General features: G+C 45.0%; 1 protein-coding gene across 2 annotated transcripts in view; it reads left to right on the top strand.

The window, feature by feature from the left end:
• Positions 1-13,022, top strand: part of UBIAD1 (UbiA prenyltransferase domain containing 1) — a 95,988-nt gene extending 82,966 nt beyond the window's left edge. The window contains exons 2-4 of one of the 2 annotated variants that reach the window (XR_009729947.1): positions 5,020-5,074; positions 9,679-9,917; positions 10,162-13,022. Coding sequence is in view for 1 of the 2 variants with exons in the window: in XM_061382734.1 (XP_061238718.1) it covers positions 5,020-5,074; positions 9,679-9,772 (149 nt within the window). In the remaining variant the exon portion in view is untranslated. Of the gene's footprint in view, positions 1-5,019; positions 5,075-9,678 lie in introns of both variants that reach the window. The other variant, XM_061382734.1, reaches the window with a different exon arrangement.
• Positions 13,023-19,590: the final 6,568 nt, after the last annotated feature.

The following is a 19,590-nucleotide window of genomic DNA, read 5'->3' as shown; positions in this document are numbered from 1 at the left end:
TGGCAACCCACTTCAGTATTCTTGCCCGGAGAATCCCAGGGACAGAGGAGCCTTAGTGGGCTGCCATCTATGGGGTCTCACAGAGTCGGACACGACTGAAGTGACTTAGCAGCAGCAGCAGCAGCAGCAGCATGTCCGTTGAGTTGGTGATGCCATCCAAACATCTCATCCTCTGTTGTCCCCTTGGACAAGTCTAACATTTGTATATAATCTGTGAAACCATCTCATGGTGGATATGAACCATAAAGTAACAAATAGCCAAGCCTATTTAGAGTTTTTTTTTAAGTCATTAAGTCACTTCAGTCATGTCTGACTCTGTGCAACCCCACAGATGGCAGTCCACCAGGCTCCCCCGCCCCTGGGATTCTCCAGGCAAAAACACTGGAGTGGGTTGACATTTCCTTCTCCAATGCATGAAAGTGAAAAGTGAAAGTGAAGTCGCTCAGTCATGTCTAACTCTTAGCGACCCCATGGACTGCAGCCTACCAGGCTCCTCCGTCCATGGGATTTTCCAGACAAGCGTACTGGAGTGGGGTGCCATTGCCTTCTCCGTATTTAGAGTTTACTAAATGCCAAACATTATCTTAAACACTTTACATGAATAAACATATTTAACCCTTGCAACAGTTTGTGGTAAATCAGATTACTGCTGCCATTTCTTTATTCCTTGATATAGAATTATGCCCCTACACCCTTTGCTGTGTGATATGACAGGGGCTCCCTCTAGAATAAGGGGAGTATATTTCCCACCTATTATGGACTGAACTGTGTCCGTCCAAATCCTTGTGTTGAAGCACGAACCCCCAGTGTGACTGTCCTTGGAGATAAAGCCTTTCAGGGGGTAATGAAAGTTAAATGAAGTCCTATGTGTGGGGGCCTAATCCAACAGGACTTGTGTCTTTATAGAAAGAGGAAGAGCTAGCAGGAGAATGCACACAGAGGGAAGGCCATGTGAGGACACAGGGAGAAGGTGACCATCTGCAGGCTGGGAAGAGAAGTCTCGCCAGAAACCAATCCTGCAAGCACCTTGATATTGGATTTCCAGCCTCCAGAATGCGAGAAAATAAATTTCTGTCATTAAGCCATCCAGCTTGTGCTGTTTTGTTATGGCAGCCTGCCGGGAGCCAGTATGAGGAACTCCGCCCGTGGCAAAGGTCATGAGGAAGGAGGCTCGGCAAACGCAAAGGCGGGATCGAGCCTCAGGAGTCCCCCTGGAAATTCTCGAGCATCTACCCCCCAAACCAGAGTCTGCCTACTTTACTGCTTTGTGCTCTCACCTACACCTCTGACTTTATGGGGGCTGTCCCTCACCACCATCTCTCTCTCTGAAAAAGAGTTAACTTACAGCTCCAGTTAATTAAATTCCTGCGCGTGACAATAGTGTTTTAGTTCACAAACTCCTTTGGAAGTTCTCTAGCCTGCCTGAACAGGTTCTTCTGGCCACATGTGATTGTTCACAGCCTCTCAACCATGAGAGGCACGAGATGTTCTAAACTTTCTAAATACAGATTCCTTTGAGCAGTTAGAAGATTATTAGTATAGTATAGTGGGTTGATTAGAAATTGTATTGGTGAAGGGTTTTTCACTTTTTGGGCCAATGTTTGCTGCTAAGTTTCCATATCCCTTACCTACTGTGTCCCTGGGAGTGTATTGATTAATATAGTTGGTGTATAGGAATGTAAGTAGTAGCTTTAATGTTTATAACCTTGGACCCTTGAGTTAATTATTTTCTTGTTATAGCCCACCACACCTTTGCCCTATAGGAATGCAACCTTATCTAATGCTTTCGGAGGGTGGCGCCTGACTTTAGAATAATCACCTTTAGAGAAAAATAAGTTTTCTGAAGAAAGGGTCATAAAATGTTAACAGGCCTCCTGGCCAGAAGATGATGTAAATCACCTAAACTTTTGCATATGATTAAGTTTGCAGGAAGAAAGCCTGGCTTACTGCTGACTCTACCCCTTCCCCCATTATCCTCTATGCACAACTTAAGGTATAAAAACTACTTTGGAAAATAAAGTGCGGGCCTTGTTCACTGAAGCTTGGTCTCCCCATGTCGTTCTTTCTCTCACCTTCTGGCTGAATTCCCATCTGGAGCGTGGAGGCTCGTCAAGTCTACTAATTTTGCCTGGGCTTCTAAGATCTGAATGGGGAGGCCTTAGTGTCTCCTCTCCTTCGGGAGAATGGGAGGATGCCTGCGGCCTATGTAGGTGACGCAAATTCCTTGTCTTGGAATTTTATTGGCTTTCCACGTAAACCAAGTTATTCAGCCTCTTTTCTCCACTGAATTTTCTCACTGAGCTATCCTTATTTAACCACTCTTTATATCTTTAATTCTATTGTATCCTGATCGCCAAAGCCGTCTCCCCTTCGAATTCCCTGAATCCCAGTCCACCAGGGCTGGACCCCGGCAGCAGCCCAAGTAGACTAATAACATCACTCTGTTGATAGTGAGCTTGGCCATGTGACTGACCTTGGCCAATGATATGTCAGCAGTTTGCTTCTTTAGTATGGCTTTAGTGTGTTTGGAGGACTTGGCTTGCCTGCCTATGCACCTGTGATTCCTTATGAGAGAGATAAACCTGGAAAACTGCTGGTCCATGGAGAATGAGAAAAAACACAAAGCCAACCTGAACTCAACCCATGATTTGCAGCCTCAGCCAAGACTTGCTGATCATGACCCAACCCAGCAGAACTTCAGCTGATGGCAAAACCCATGAGAAAGAAAAGGAATGTAGAGATTGTAAGCCATTGAGATTTTGGGGTTGTTTGTTATGCAGCCAAAACTGACTAATAAGCAGTTAATTGAGGTAATATTGTTATCTCACATTTTATCAGTGAGGGAAGTGAGACAGAGAGGTTAAGTACTTGTCCAAGGTCACACAGCTAGTTTGTGGCTGATCTAAGATATAAACTCAAGCAGCCTGGCTCCAGTGTACAGGCTTGCAACCACCACACACACACTAGTCCTTATAAAATCAGAGTTCTCCACCATTTTTGATTGGATGGTTTAATTAATTCATTCTTTGACTTGTTAATTCATCAGACATAGATATTAGGTTTCCCCATTATTTTTTCTCATAATATCCCTATCTTCTCCTTAGCAGTTATCAGTAACTGTTATTTATATGTGTCTTTTTCTATGGTGGTTTTCTATCCCTCTTGCTAGACATTCAGCTCTGTGAGGGCAGGGAATGTATCTTTTTTGTTCCTAAAGTATACTGATCAATAACAGTAACTTCCTGTTAAATATGAGTTAATTGTTAAATGCCAGCACTGGTTATGTTTTGGGTCTGTAGAAATAAGGCATTTTACCCTCTCTCAGACACCAAGATTATGATGTAAGTAGCTAAAGGGTGAGCAAGGTATAGAGAGCAGTGGGGCACAAAGATGGATCATTTATTCTGCTGTCAAGGAGGTGCATTAGGGGTTTTACAGAGGAGATAAATAGTTGGGACTTGAAGGAAGAGTAGAGAAAATCCCTGATTTACTCTGATTTAGAAGGCAATCCCTAGCAGAGAGAACAATCAAGGAAAGGCATGGAGGTTTAAATGCATGGTGGGTGCTGGACTTTGTGGGTTATCCAGGTTGGTTGAAACATAATGTGTGCGGGGGAACTGTCTGGAGGTCAGCTGGAGGAGGGGGTAATGGTCTGATCCCCAAATGCCAAGCTAAGGAGCTTGGACTCCACCTACAGGTCATGGGGAGGAGTCAATTGCCCAATCCTTGAACTGTTTGAGCTGACACTGCAGGCAGTTTTCTAAAATTGTGTAAAGATTATTTATGCATCAGAAGAGGGCAGAGGCTATGCAGATTAATAAGGGGAAACCTCACTAAAATGGAGTCAAGAGGCCAGAATGGGAGCTCTTAGGCTCGTACCAATCAACATCAATATATATCCCAACAGGAAGATGTACCTTGCATCTCTGGCAGGAATGAAACGAGGAGGAAGAGATTTTCTCCTTGCCTGGAAACAGCTCAGCCAATGAGGGGCTGTCACAATTTAGCTAATGGAAAGACAGTATACTTCAAACTCCCAGTTTCCTCCAAAGGACTTTTTGCTTATAACAGCCCCACCCAACTTTTCCCTTCTCTATAAAAGAGTTCCCTCTCCTTTACTTAACAGGACTTGCAAGTGATTCACTGTAGTTGCATGTCTTGAGCTGCAATTCTTTGCTGCTCCCAAATAAACCCATTCTGCTGGTAAAATAGCCAGCAGTTTCATTGTTTTAGGTTGATATTACATGGAGGTTCCATTAAAATGTAGAGAAGATCGCCCCCGACCCTCGGCCCTAGCTGGAAAACTCTGAGGCTGGTGAGCAAACATCCTGGTACCCACAGAGCCCACTGAGTTCACTGCTTTCTCTCTGATCCTGGAGTTTTAGGGTAAGTTTTCCTCTTGAATCTGAGCTCCCCTCTTTTTGCATTCTGAAGCTTTCCAGGCTTTATTTGGGGTCTAGTTAAAGGCTTTGTCCTTGTTTGTTTTGTCTATGAACACTCAGTTGGAATTTTGGCCTCAAACTTTTGAAATCAGACTTTTCCTACTGGAACTCTGTGGGTATTTGACTTGTGTGCTTTTTAGAAATGATTCTTTTGCTCTTGAGAAAAACCTCTGAAAAATGGGACCCAGTTATCCAAATGCTTTGGGGACACCTTTCTTTCAGGAACGCTGGGCGATTTTATGTTTAAAAACCACTGTCCTTCCTCATGTGCATTTCTAACTAAATGGACTGACTAATCAAAAGTAATAAAAAAATATTGATGGCCATTATGGAGAACTTTTGAATTCCCCAAACTTACATTTCTCAAAATTGTATTAAACAGTCATGGCTCTGAAATCATCAAAACAGAATTGGACACCTATTTTAATTGGTATTTTGAAGCTTCCAAACTTTATCAGGAGTCTAATATGACATCTTTGAAAAACACAATAATTAAATTAAGAGGGAAACAAATGATTAAAGAAAAACAAAATGGCATCCAAAGCCTCGTGTTCATCTCTCCTCTTCTTTGTTTCAGGCTCCAGCCCTAGTGCCATCTTACTCTGGGCCGATCAGAACCTGACCCTTCAAAGGTAAATCTTCAGAGCATCCAAATAAAGCCCAGGTTACCTATATTCCCTGGATGAATTGTGAACCATAGTTAAGGAGTTTCTTAAAGTAACCGAGGAACCTCATGGGTTTGCTGAAGATTTTCACATAGTTGTTCAAACCAGCCAGTCTGGTTTCTCAGATTTATATCAAATAGTTTATGTGCTTGTTGGTGAGAGTCAGGCAAACACGGGATGAAAATAGCCCCATGGGAACATCCTGGAGGGGATTTAGAAGTGCAAATCCCTAACTTTTGGCAAGAGGCGAGAACACTGAAAACCTCCACCAAGCAATTACAGTAGCCTTTCCTAAGCCTGTTGATCAGAACGAAATTCAGCCTTGCACACCAAAATCTGGTGACCCTTTTCTAACCAACTTCAGGTTACTTTTAAAGAAAACTCTGATCTTCCTTCAGATGTTGAGTCCATTAGGGTAACTGTTACCTCCATGTTTATTAACAGACAGAACTGGGATCTTTTGTTAAAAGGGCCTGGATGGAATGGGGAACTATGTCCATTCCAGATTTAGTTAATTTGGCAAGTCAGCTCATTTGCACCAAAAAGTCACCAAAAAGAAAAGCCACTAAAATTCTTAATCTTCATCTCCAGCAAGTGAAGGTCCCTAAACAAAGTAAAAAACCCTAGTTTCCACTATTGCAAAGAGCCAGGGCATTGGAAAAAAGACTGCTACAAATTCAAGCTTTCAGCCCTTTCATCAGCCTTTCCAACGTCCTCCTGAGGCCCAATGAGGGGGCTCCAAGGAACTATGAGGCTCTTCACAATTTCCTCTCTTAATCAGCTTGAAGAAACATCTCTCCAAATTAGGAAGGAACTTCTGTCTTTACTGAGAGCAGAGCCACACTCTCGGTGCTCAGCCCCACTGCAGAGAACTAATACCGTTCAGATAGGGGGGTCTCTAATCACCCTCAACAGGCTCCTGCCTCTCAGCCTTTTCCCTTTTGTTTGGGCCCTTTGAGAGATACACACCCTTTCTCCTTAGCTCCTTTGCCTCCATTCATTATTAGGTTAAGGCTTCTTGGAAGAGTGTTATGCAAGAATTCCTTTCTCCCAAAAGGGGGAAATAATTCTAAATTTGACAGTACCCGTCAAAATACCCAGCCAGGTAAATTAAATGATCTTTTGACATCTTTTTTCTGTTTCCGACAGTCCTAGAGCTGATTCTTGAAACACTGATTATTTGTCCCTATCAAATCAGTTATCACACTCCTCAGTTGGCAAAAATCTCCAACTGGTATTGGTGAAATCCACAGTGCACCTTCCATCAAGTTTCAAATAGATCGCTTCAAACCTCTCCCAAGAATTAATCAATTTCCTATCAACCCACTCCAGTATTCTTGCCTGGGAAGTCCCATGGACAGAGGAACCTGCCAGGCTACAGTCAACGGGGTCATAAAGAGTTGGACATGACTTAGTGACTAAACAACAACAACAGTAAGTAAAGAAGTTCCTTCAGTGTATAAAGCCCATGAAAGAGGATCTCAAGGCTCATGGCCTCATTATCCCTTGCACTAACTGTGGTGTTGGAGAAGACTCTTGAGAGTCCCTTGGACTGCAAGGAGATCCAACCAGTCCATCCTAAAGGAGATCAATCCTGGGTGTTCATTGGAAGGACGGATGTTGAAGCTGAAACTCCAGTACTTTGGCCACCTGATGCGAAGAGCTAACTCATTTGAAAAAACCCTGATGCTAGGAAAGATTGAGGGCAGGAGGAGAAGGGGACGACAGAGGATGAGATAGGTGGATGGCATCACCGACTCAATGGACATGGGTTTGGGTAGACTCTGGCAGTTGGTGATAGATAGGGACGCCTGGTGTGCTGTGGTTCATGGGGTCGCAAAGAGTCGGACATGACTGAGCGACTGAACTGAACTGAATCCCTCTAATACCCCTGTTTTACCTGTGAGAAAACCCAAGGGATGACCTCTGAGCAACAAAAGCATTCTTATCCTTTGACAGGGCTTCCCAGGTGACAGTAGTGGTAAGGAACCTGCCTGCCAATGCAGGCGACTTAAGAGATGCAGGTTCGATCTCTGGGTCTCCCTGAAGGAGAGCATGGCAACCCACTTTAGTATTCTTGCCTGGAGAATCCCATGGACAGAGGAGCCTGGTTGGCTATAATTCATAGGGTTGCTAAGAGCTGGACACGACTAAAGCGACTTAACGTGCATCCTCTAACACCCTGTTGTTCCTAATGAACACATGCTACTGACATCTGTTCCCACTGGAAGCTAAAATTTTCACTGTAGTTAATCTATGCAGTGTATTTTTCAGTATTCTACTTGATAAGGTTAGCCCATATCTTTTTGCCTTCACCTGGGACAGACAACAATATACCTGTACAGTGATGCCCCAGGGTTTCACAGAAAGTCATTACTTTTTGCAAATCTTGAAAACTGATTAGGCTGATGTAAAGTTTTCTACAGGTTCTACTTTCTTACAATATATAGATGATTTGCTCCTATGCTCTGCTTCTCAAACCTCCTCACAGGAAGACAGCATCTACCTGCTAAGAATTTGGCCTTAAAGGGGCCTAAAATCTCCAAAGAAAATTTCAGTTTGCTTAAATTCAGGTTTGGTATACAGGGCACCTGATCTCAGAACAGGGACTGCGTTTGGATCCAGATAGGCTTCCTAGCATCCTGAACTTCCCCAAATCAAAAACTAAGCACCAGGCTTTCCTCGTGGCTCAGTGGTAAAGAATCTGCCTGCACTGCAGCAGACATGGGTCAATCCCTGGTCTGGAAAGATCCCACAAGCTGTGGAGCAACTAAGCCCATGCAGCACATTGGAGCACATCTAGAGCACAGCTATTGAGCCTGTGCTCTAGAGCCTGGGAGCCGCAATTACTGATCTCACATGCCGCAACTACAAAGCACTCGCTCCAGAGTGCTCCCCAACGAGAAAAACCACTACAATGAGGAGCCTGCACACCACAAGAGAGTAGTCCCCATCTGCCAAACTCGAGAGAAGCCCGTGCAGCAACAAAGACCCGGCACAGTCAAAAAAGAAAGAAGAATGAATGAATAAATAAATGAAAAGTTGAGTTTAAAATTTAAGAAAACAAAACAAAGACTAAGCGCCAATTATGAAATTGCCTCAGGCTATATGGCTACTGTTGAAATTGGATTCCAAATTTCACTCTTATGATCACCCCTATATGCTTATTAAAACCCAGCAAACTCAACCCTATTAATTGAGGAGAGTAAGATGACACAGACTTTGAAGACTTAAAGAAAAACTTAATGAGACCACCTGCCCTTGGACATCCTAATTACCAGCTTCCCTTTTGCCTCTTTGTATATGAGAAGAAAGGGACTGTTCTCAGAGCACTCACCCAAAAACAAGGGGACCATCATCGACCTGTAGAGTATTGTAGCCAACAGCTGGACCCTATGGCATAGGGATCTCTCTTGCCTCAGACCCTTTCCTGCCACTGCCCTCTGGTTAAGGCCACTAAAGAGATAATCATGGGATTCCATTCAACCACCTTTGTACCCCATGTAGTGGAAGCCCTCCTGAAAGTTGAATTGGTGTATCACCATGCAGTTACAGGAGAAGGCAATGGCAACCCACTCCAGTACTCTTGCTTGGAAAATCCCATGGACGGAGGAACCTGGTAGGCTGCAGTCCATGGGGTCGCACAGAGTTGGACACGACTGAAGCGACTTAGCAGCTGCAGCAGCAGCAACACTTTTTAGTCAGTTGCCACACGTCGTATGAAATTCTTTTGCTGACTGCTCCTCACAGAAGCCTTTCACATTTACTAACTTCAGCCCTGCTCCTCTTCTCCTCTCCTTCACTACAAAACACCCCAGCACTGCCTGACACTGTCAAAAAGACAGCATCCATGAACCAATACTGGTGGGAAAATATTAATAAGACCATAAAAAGTATCTGCCCTCTTGTCCCATCTGTCCAAAATATAAGCCAGAGAAACCTGTTTGCACTCCTCCCAGACGTCTTGAATTGCTTAATGAGCCATTCGAGGTTTGGCAGATGGAATTCATATAGCTGTGTCCATCTCATGGATATAAATATGTTTTAGTCATGGTCTGTATATTTTCTCACTGGACTGAAGCCTTCCCTTGCAGACAGGCCATTGCTTCTTCTGTGGCTACAGATTTAGAAGAGGCAATCTTTCAGAAAAGATTATCCCTACCGTGGGAAACCATCTTGAACTTTATACTGATCGTAGAACTCATTTTACTGGTCAGGTGCTTCAACAAGTCTGTGCTGTTTGGCTGGTTTTATAAATTTTTTTTTTTACTGTGCTTACTATCTTCAGTTCTCATGGTTAGCCGAATGTACTAATCTCACTGTTAAGACCCAATTGGCAAAATTTGTAAAGATCCTCCAAATACCCTGGCCCAAAGTGTTGCTATTAGTCCTTCTCAATCTCAAACCCATTCCCTTTGGAACACTCACCTTTTAGTCACAGATCACCCAATGCTCCTGGCCCCTGCCTCTTTTGATATGCAGCTGATAAAAGAAGATAAAACTCAATATTGTAAAGACTTAATTGCTTTAATTCCAAATAGCCATGCATTAAAAGAGCAATCTTTTCACAGTGCACTCTCAGGAGAGGAGAACCTTAAACATCACACTTTTCAACCTGGAGATTTCATCTATTGGAAAAGACGCCTCCAGAAGGACTGTTTTTAAACTCACTAAAATGGCCCCTATCAGGCACTGAGAACCTACACTTGCGCCGACAAACTGCAGGGAATAGATTCCTGGATACACATGAAACATCTAAAAGCAGCACCAGACCTTGAGACTGGGCTTATACACCATCTGTGACTTGAAGGTAAGGATTTCCCAGAATTGAAGCAGACATCTGATGAGATAGCTTTCCCAAGATGTCTGGACAAGGCCTGCGAGAAGGTTTAGATTCACACAAGTCTCTCTCTTTCATGCAGACTATAAACAAACTCTGGATTTCTATCCAAATTCATGGTCTCTGAATTTACAAATATTGACAAAACATTTGGTTCTAAACAGTTTCTTTTGAGATAACAAACTGTTTAATTACTTCTTGTTTATTCCTGCAGTGTGTCTTCATAAAGACTTAATTCCTTCAGTTTTAAGTGCGCCCTTGCTGTAGAAATGGCACCCCACTCCAGTACTCTTGCCTGGAAAATCCCATGGACAGAGGAGCCTGGTAGGCTGCAGTCCATGGGGTCACAAAGAGTTGGACACGACTGAGCGACTTCACTCCACTTTGCTGTAGTCACTTTTTTTAAGATACAGACCTTAGATGGGAAATGCCTGAGATATCTCTCTTCCATCCCTTCTTGTTACTCAAATGTGACCACCATAGCTTTCTAGTCTGCATTTTTTCCTTCTGATGTGGGACATGGAGCCCAGTAAAGGTTCTTCCTGGCACTGAGGGACAAAAGGCCATTGAATGCTGGTAACAAACAAAACAAAGCAAAAAACAAGACAAAAAATCCTGGCTCTTCACTGTTGATGCTTTTGGAGAAGTATCTTGATCAAAAGGGGGAAATATGAAAATTAATAAGGTGAAACCTCACTAAAATGCAATCAGAAGGCCAGAAAGGGGAGCTATCATGCAAGCGCCATTCAAGGTCAATACAGATCTCAACAGGAAGACAAGTAATTTGGGTCTCCAGCAGAAAGTGACTCTACTAAGTACCAGCAGGAGAAGAAAAAATTTCCCCTTGCCTGTCGAAAACTCAGCCAAGGAGAGACAGTCACAATTCAGCCAATGAAAAGACACTATACTTCAAACTCCTAATTTCCTCCAATGGACCTTTTGTTTATAACAGTCCCACCTCATTTCCCCTCCTCCTCTGTAAGAGTTTCTTCTCCAGTGCCTAACAACTTGCACGTGGTTCACCATAGTTGCATGCCTTAAATTGCAATTCTTTACTGCTCCCAAATAAACCAATTTTGCCGGTAAAATTACTGGCTATTTTATTGTTGTTGGTTAACAAGGGAAGGACTCCGTCTGGCTCTGAGATTTGCTGATTGGATTGACAATGGTGTCCACAGCAGCTGTAGATAGGGGTGGAGAAACAACGGAGGGGCTGAAGCAGAAGTTATGTGAGCTGGGGTAGGAGGAGGTAATAATAAGAGAAATGGGGTGAATAGGGTAGGTATTTAAAAGAATGATGACATGAACCTACTGAAAGAGCAGAAGGGAACTTGAGCTCCAAGTTTAAAGAGACTGAGCATAACCTTCTTTGAGTTGAGCCTGGGAGTAGCTGATGATGCAAGGTGAAATGTGGCTACTGAGGTCTGGACACAAGGGTCTGGGAATCGATAGCTAGTGACTGACATTTCTTATGCACTTCAGTCTGGGAAGCAGGTGACTTGTGATCTAATTAATGGCAGAGTAGTAATTGTATCCAGGTCATCTAACTATGTTGTTTAAATTTTTTTTATTATGGTAAAACATGTAAAATAAAAATTAGCATTTTAATTACTCTTAAGTGGATACTTTAGTAGCATTAAGTACATTCACATCATTGTGCAACCATCATCACTATTCATTTCCAGAACTTCTTCATGACCCTGGACAGAAGCTCTGTACCCATTAAACAATGACTGCCCATTCCTTCCCTCCAGGACACTGAGAATCTCTATTTTACTTTGTCTCTATGGATTTCAAATAGAGATATTTGTCTTTAAATATTTCAAATAAGTGGAGTCACGCTGTCCTTTTGTGTCTAGGTATCCGGCCTGTTTCACTTACCTTAATGTTTTCAAGGTTTATTCATGTTGTAGCATGTGTCAGGACTTTTTTCATGACTGAATAATATTCGAGCACATGGTGATACCACATTTTGTTTACCTATTTATCTGTTGATAGACACTTGGTTGTCCCCCCTACCCCAACCCCTTGGCTATTGTGAATAATGTGGCTGTGAATATGCAAGTATCTCTTGAGTCCCTTTTTTCTTCTTTTGGGTCTATACCTAGGAGGGGGATTGTTGGGTAACTTACGTTTTGCCATCAATTTGCTGTGTGCTTCTGCCTAAGTCACTTCTACCATTTGGAATTATTTATTTCATATTTTAAAATGTAGTGTTTAAATTTTTTTTTTTACAAGGCTTAAAAAGCTAGAAGGGACTTCCCTGGTGGTCCGGTGGTTAAGAATCCACCTGCCAATGCAGGCGACTTGGTTTTGAGACCTGATCCAGGAAGATTCCACATGCTGCAGGGCAACCAAGCCCCTACACCACAACCACTGAGCCTGAGCGTCACAACTGGGGAGTATCCCTCACTCACCGCATCTCGAGAAAAGCCTGCGTGCAGTGACGAAGACCAGGACAAAAAAGGCTAGGGGGATGGCTGACCCTTGGAAGATAAAAAAGGAGAGTGTGTGTGGAGGGCTCAGTTTTGGTGGGAAGCTTCCAGTTACAAGGAGGATTGGTGACAGAAGAGGAGCTTGCAAAGGAAACAGACGAGGAGTGTTGGTGGAGGAAGAATGTCTTCCCTGGGATCAGGAGGAAGGCTAGGAACAAGGTGGCGAGAGAGAAATAAAAGCCTGACCCAAAGGAGTGCTCACAACGAGGTTGTTAATTTGATTTGACGAGCTGAGGTTGAGCTAAGCATAAAATCTGGGGTGAGAGCCAGAGGTCTCATCCTCCGGGAAGCAGGAATTGTGAGCAGGAATGGAGGTCACCGGCTGCCTGTGAGGGCAGGCTGGGGGCTGGAGAGGAGGCTGGAAAAGCTGTTGCATATACCAGGGTCAAGCTGGAGATTTAAAAGGACTGCTAAACCAGCCTTTCACCATTGAACTCATGGAACAGAAATAATATTTCCAAAGGGAAATCGACATTTGTGATGGATGTGCATATATATTTATACATACCCTACCTGGCTTTCTGTAAAATTTAAAGAGGATCAATTAGATATTAGATAATGAACACCATACTTTATGGATTTGGGAAAAGATTATAAATATAAATATATATATATATATATATATATATATACAATTGTGATAAGCCTCTGTAGTTCATGTTTAATAGTAACTATAATTTATTGAGCTACAACTGACCCAGGATTATCTTAATTAATTCTCACACTAACCAGAAAAGTCTTGGTGACCTTTTTAAGGTATTCTTGGCCAATCAACACCTCTCTGAATGTGTGTGTGTGAATGTGTGTAAGTGGGGGTGTGTGTCAGTGTGTGTGTGTAAGAGTTTTGTGGTGTAGTGTGTCAGTGTGTGTAAAGATGGGTGTGTATGTGGAGGGACTGTGCATGAATGTGTGTATTGTGTGTGTATGGATGTGTGGGGTGTGGGTGTGTGCATTGATAGGTGTGACAGGGTGTGCATGGGTATGGGGGAGGTGTGTGTGTGTGTGTGTATGTGTGTATGCGTGTGTTTCTGTGTGTGTGCCTGGCATCCCCGCCCCACCTGCTTTCCCACCATCAAGTCTGGGTGCTCCAGGCAGCAGCGTGGCTGCCATGAGATGCACTAACAGCGGCCCTGGAGCACCTCCCCATTCTGTGCTCCCTGCCTCTTACCCTGCCCCAGTCCATTCCCAGATGAGGAACCCCTAAGCTCCCTAACTGGGTCCTGGGCACAAGGGTGCTCTCAGGGCCAGGTGAGATAGCCTTCCTGTTCAGCTCCCAGGGTTTTTCTGCCCTTACTCAAGAAGACTTTTTATTCCTGGCTTAGGACAGTTATTGGGGTCACCGTGACCCACTCATTTCAGCACCTGCTCAGATGTGCTCCATTTTATACCCAGACAGAAGCTTGATCTTAACCGCCCAGGATGAGGGGCACAAGGCCCCCTCTGTTACGAGTTGGGGAGACCCACTTCATCAGTGGCTAACTACAGGGTTTATAAGATTCATTGTCCCCTGGGCTCATGACATAGTTGATATTTAAAAGAATTCACAAGCAATTTGGCCTGGTACCAACCATACAGAATGGATTCCATGCTTGATGGATAGCCAACCTTTTCTGGTCCCCTGCCCCCTGCTTGCAAGGCCCATAAATAATCATCTGCAGAAAGACAAGGTGAGAGCAGGCCTAAATCCCAGGAAACCCTGACACTAGGGCAGCTTGACTGTCCCTGGTCTCCGCTTCTCTTACTACTAATAAGAACTCCTATTTATTGAGTGCGTGACTCCACTGTGCCAAGCACTTTGCACAGACGATTGCGTATAAGTCCCACATAACTGCCTGAGGTAGTACTATTTTCATTCCCATTTTACAGATGGGAACATTGAGCCCAGAGGAGTTAGGTCCCTTGCCCAAGATCACACAGCCAGTAAGAGCTAGAGCTCAGGTTTAATCTGACCTGGTCTGAACTCTTTCAAGTCTCTCAATGCCCCCATTTCCCCGGTGGGCAAACCAGCTGCAGGTGGTGGGAGTGGGGTGGAGACTGCCTTGGAGGGTGCCTGCTGCAGTCCTCCAGGCTTCTTGCAATAGAATTCCCTGTAATTTGATTATAAATCATATTTCCAACCCAGCTGGCTCCGAAGGTCGCTGGTAATCAAACTGTCAGCAGGCCATCTTCAGCGGCTGCCGTAATCAGGGCACTGAGCCAGGAGAGCCCGTGGAAATCAAGCTTCCTGCCCACACTGTTGGGGGTGGGTGAGAGACCAGAGATGGGAACTGGTCCACAGGGCTTGGGGCTGGAGGCTGAGTGACAGCTGTGTTTCTGGCTGCTGGAGAATGAGGGAAGGGGTGAAACTCCAGCTTTGTCTCGGAGCTCTGGGTGGTTCCAGCTGTCAGCAAAAATGGCTGAGTTGAACCTTCTGATCCAGGAAAGGCAGCAGGTTGCAGAGTTCTGATGACATCACTTGGATGGGAGTTTGGGGTCTTCCCTGGGGACACGGAGCCTTGGGGAGGAGGCAGAGGAGTTACATTTTCTAAACCACCAGCTAAGTCACACACACACAAACACACACAGCATCCTGTGTGATCCATCAACGAGTCCCATGTGCTGGGTAGTCTCATATGCGCTCCATTTCCTGGTGGCTCAGATTGGCAAAGGGCCCATAGCTTGCACATATCCAGGTTGCCATTTAGATGGATAGCTAGGTTTTATCTATACCTTGTGGGTGCTCAGTTGCTGAGTTGTGTCTGACTCTTTGTGATCCTATGGACTGTAACCTGCCAGGCTCCTCCATTCATGGGATTTTCCAGGCAAGAATACTGGAGTGGGTTGCCATTTCCTTCTCCAGGGGATCTTCCCAACTCAGGGATTGAACCCAGGTCTCCCACATTGCAGGCAGACTTTACCGTCTGAGTAAAATAGTATTTTTCAATTCCAAACTTTTGAAATGAGGCTGGGAAATATTGGTGATATAAAAAGTAAACAAGTGTCTTGTCTGCAGGACTGTTCATAGGCTTTAACCCACTGTATCATGTCTTTTCATGGGAGGAGGGACAGGAAGCAACCTGGGACCCCCAGAGGCTCCGGAAGAGAGAGGAATGGTATCTTGTCTCCAATCCACCATGTGGAGGACTCCGGCCCACCAAGGGAGCTTGCTCTCTGAGCCCCTGTCCCCCATCTTAATACTGTGGGGTGAGTAGAGTGAGGAACCCCTGGGAACAAGGCAAGCTGATATCAGTGAGTGCCCACCTTTCCTGGGCTGCTGGAAGGCTCACAGCTCACCAGGGGCAGGTGGATTGTGTGGCCCCATCCCCTGGCCTCGATTCTCCCTTCTCCTGGAGCAGCAGCAGCTTCCACCTTCCAGGTCCCTCTGAACACCCATGAACCTGGATTCCAGCTTCCTCTGAGGAAGCTGCTCCTTAGGGATATCCTGGGGCAGGGCTGGATAGACTGGGACTCTTAGAAACCTCCCAATTCACTCTCCATCACTACCACCTATGTGAGCTCCTGGACTTCATCTGTGGGCAGTCCTGGGCCCCCAGCCTGAGAACAGCAAAGGAATGAAACAGATAGGCTGTGTCTGTAGACTCTCTGCACTGCTCCCTATTGAGATTGGGGACCCAGGTTCCTCACTGTGGCTCAAACGGTCCTAAAAGCTTTCTCCTTTGCTCCTGGCACACAGCTGGACTACATTTCCCAGCTTGCTGTGTGTCAGGGCCCTGGACCCCATGACCAAGTTCTGGCCAGTGGAATGTGGGTAGAAGTGGTGACTGCCACACCCAGACCTGGCTATGAACCTCCCAGACAATCTCTTTCTCTCTCTCTTCTCTTCTGTTGATGAGATGCAGAAAATTCAACAGAGAAGTGCAAGATTTTAAGAGATGGTGGGGAGCAAGCTGGAAGGAGCTGTTTAAAGTGAGATTTTTCTGGGTAGAGATTCCAACTCCACATTTAAAGCTGTGTAATCTTGGGCAAGGCACTTTACCTCTCTGAGCTCAGTTTCCACTTCTATGCGATAGTGCCTTTCCTTGTAGGCTTGAAGGAGATTCTTTGATTTGAGACAACTCTGAAGGGCCATCTGAGCCTCAGAGCTCCCTGTAATATTATCTGGGGCCTCTGCTATCACTGCATCACAGTCCTACTTCTCTCTCTGCCCAATTCTATTCTTCTCCTTTACTGAAATCCTTACCTGTGAATTCTGATTGAAGACGGTGTTGAAAGAAGTTATTGGAAGCAGGCTTTCAAATAGGATTTTTGAACTGTATTATTCAACTTAATTAGCAGTTGCTAAACTGTCAGTGGTAGGGAACTGGAATGGTGAATCCGTGGAAGGGAATGCATTAGTGGATACAATACCTCAGGCATTTGAGAGGGCTGGAGGATGTAATCATTACAAGGACTAGGGAGTCAGATCACTATTGCTGGGGATGGGGCAGCTATCAATGTAAGAGAGAAAGACTATGAGAGGCTGAGGGTGATTAATCACCAATTTAAGTGAAGCATGAAATCCAGAGAGCCTGCTTGGCAGCATACATCAAGAGACTCTCATCTCCTGCAGCTTGAGGACAGCAGAAGCTGAGGATCAGGCCTATTTCATTATAAGTGGAGCTACAGAGAGGACTGAATTCTCAACTCTGGCAAGTCAGCTACTCCAAGGTCAGAATCCTGATTAGAAAGAGTGGGTCACTGATAGATAATTAGAGGGGTGGGGACATCTGGGTTGATACACTGAAAATCTTGAACCTCTAGATCCTCCTAAACTCTCTGGTCCCTGCAGAGCTTGCCCAATCCTCTTTGTCAAAGGCAGGCACTCCCCGCTTGCTTGAGATCAAGCAGGGGCCTGTGGCTTGCAAGGCAGTAAGTTTTTCCACCTTCTGGTCTGGCCACCTAACCTTAGTAACAGAAGTTGTTTCAATATAATCCAATTATGCTAACAGGAGAAATGGACTAAGAGCTTGCAGGATCTAGTGGACAGGTACTGGCAGAAATCAGAAGAGCTTCTGTGGGTTAGATCAGATCTGGAGGGTTCCTGGGTGAGAGGCAATGGGACATGAAGATGGATGGGGAGACAGCATCCACATGGGAGCATTCTTCCAGGACGTAGGAGCCAACAACTTGGCAGAGGCCCCAGGAGACGCTGCTAACCTGATGCTAGGAAGCTTGGGAAAAAAAAGGGCTCACACAAAGTCAACTGGAAATGCCAAAACTGCTGTGGTAGATAGTGGGGGGACATAGCAAAAGGCTCAGGGAAGTAGGAAAGTTGGCACTGACATGGCTCTCCTGCATGAAGCCAGAAACCCCACCTGCTCACTGTGGGTGAGCCATGGAACAATCCATGGACAGTCCATGGACACAAATGTTATGCAATGAACTGATGAGAGGGCTGATGGCAGGATGGTGTCCTTTAGAAGCCAAGGCTGACAATGGGAGATGCTGTGACAGGATTGGGATCCCTGATAGCAAGCGGGATGATGAGATCCTGAAATCATAGTGGTCTGCTGGTGGAACTTAAACTTTGAAAATGAGGTGGGCAAAAATGACTGCAGTGAGCATCAAGGTCAGAGTGGCAGGCAGGGAGCCTGGCCTAAGAAAGCTAGAAAGATAGTTAATAACAGAAAATGGTTCCCTAAGGGCAAGATAGGTGGGCAGCCAACAAGAGGGTTATGTAATTTACTCTGTCAAAAGAATTCAAGGGTGGAAGACCAGATAGAAGCTGGAAACAGTCCTTCATCTTGGTCAAGGAAAAACAAAACAAACAAACCCCAATATCATACCTCAGGAGGAGATTAGTGTTGCCTTTAAAGACCTAAGATGCCTGGGTGGTGATCCTCTTCTTAACTTTATTCAATTCAATAGTTTGGCCCTGCAAAAAAAAAAAAAAAAAAAAGAATTCTGAAAGATGGAGAGTGGATTTCCATAAGTGCAACCAAGCAGTAGCCTTGATTGCAGCTGCTGTGCTGTATGAATCTCTGCTAGGGCAGATCAACACAGTCTCTGCTACATGGTATGCAGCCATGGATGTGGCAAATGCGTTCTTTCCCCATTTCTATCAGGAAGGGTGGTCAGAAGCAGTTTGCATTCATATGGGATGGATAACAGTGTACATGGACAGTTCTGTCTTACGCACATGCTAACTTTGCCACCCTCTGCTATAAAATAGTGCTAAATAGTGGGTCTCAACGGAAGCATTGGGCAATGTCTGGAGATGCTTCAGGTTGTCAGAACTGGAGGAGAGGATGGGGTTAGGTACAGTATGAACATCTAGTGGACAGATGTCAAGGATGCTGTTAAACATTTTATAGTGCACAGGACAGCCCCTCAAAGAAAGATTTACCTGGTCCAAATGTGCATAGTGCCAAGGCTGAGGAAGCCTGGACTAAAGGAATCTGGCCCACCCCATCCTTCTGTGCTTCACTGTCATGTCCAACTCTCTGTGACCCCATGGAGAGCCTGACAGGCTCTTCTGTCCTTGGGAATTCTTCAGGCAAGAACACTGGAGTGGGTGGCCATGCCTTCCTCCAGGGGTCTTCCCAACCCAAGGATCGAACCCAGGTCTCCCACATTGCAGATGGATTCTTTACCATCTGAGCCACCAGGGAAGCCCAAGAGTACTGGAGTGGGTAGTCTATCTCTTCAGCAAGGGATCTTCCTGACCCAGGAATTGAACCAGGGTCTCCTACATTCCAGGTGGATTCTTTACCAGCTACCAGGGAATCCCATCTTTCTGTAGAACATCAAACTGTTCATAATGTCAATGGACCCAGAAGAGCAAGCAGTGGCACACACATATGAGGTTTTGAAAAGATAGATACACTTCATAAGGCGGGGAGTTTATATCTGTGAACCTTTCAGGGGTACAGTGGCTTGGGGCATGCCAGAACACCCTCCTCCAAAGGAATGGACAAACGACTGTATCCTGTACCTTCCCCACATCAGAAGGAAACACAACATCTGATCGGCCTTTTTAGCTTCTTTAAGCAGCATATACCACACTCGGTAAATATTGCCAACCCATTGCACCAAGTGACATGGAGAGCTGCCAGCTCTGCAAGGGCTTAAGGCAGGAAAGAGTCTGCAGCAGCTCCTGACTGACATACAAGCCATTCTGCTACTTGGGTCATGTGACCCAGCAGACACAGATAACAGACGTATCTGTG

The sequence above is a fragment of the Bos javanicus genome, chromosome 16 (genome assembly GCF_032452875.1).
Source record: "Bos javanicus breed banteng chromosome 16, ARS-OSU_banteng_1.0, whole genome shotgun sequence".
NCBI lineage: Eukaryota > Metazoa > Chordata > Mammalia > Artiodactyla > Bovidae > Bos > Bos javanicus.
Note: the sequence above shows the minus strand (reverse complement) of the source record. Positions and strands in the feature narration are given on the sequence as shown.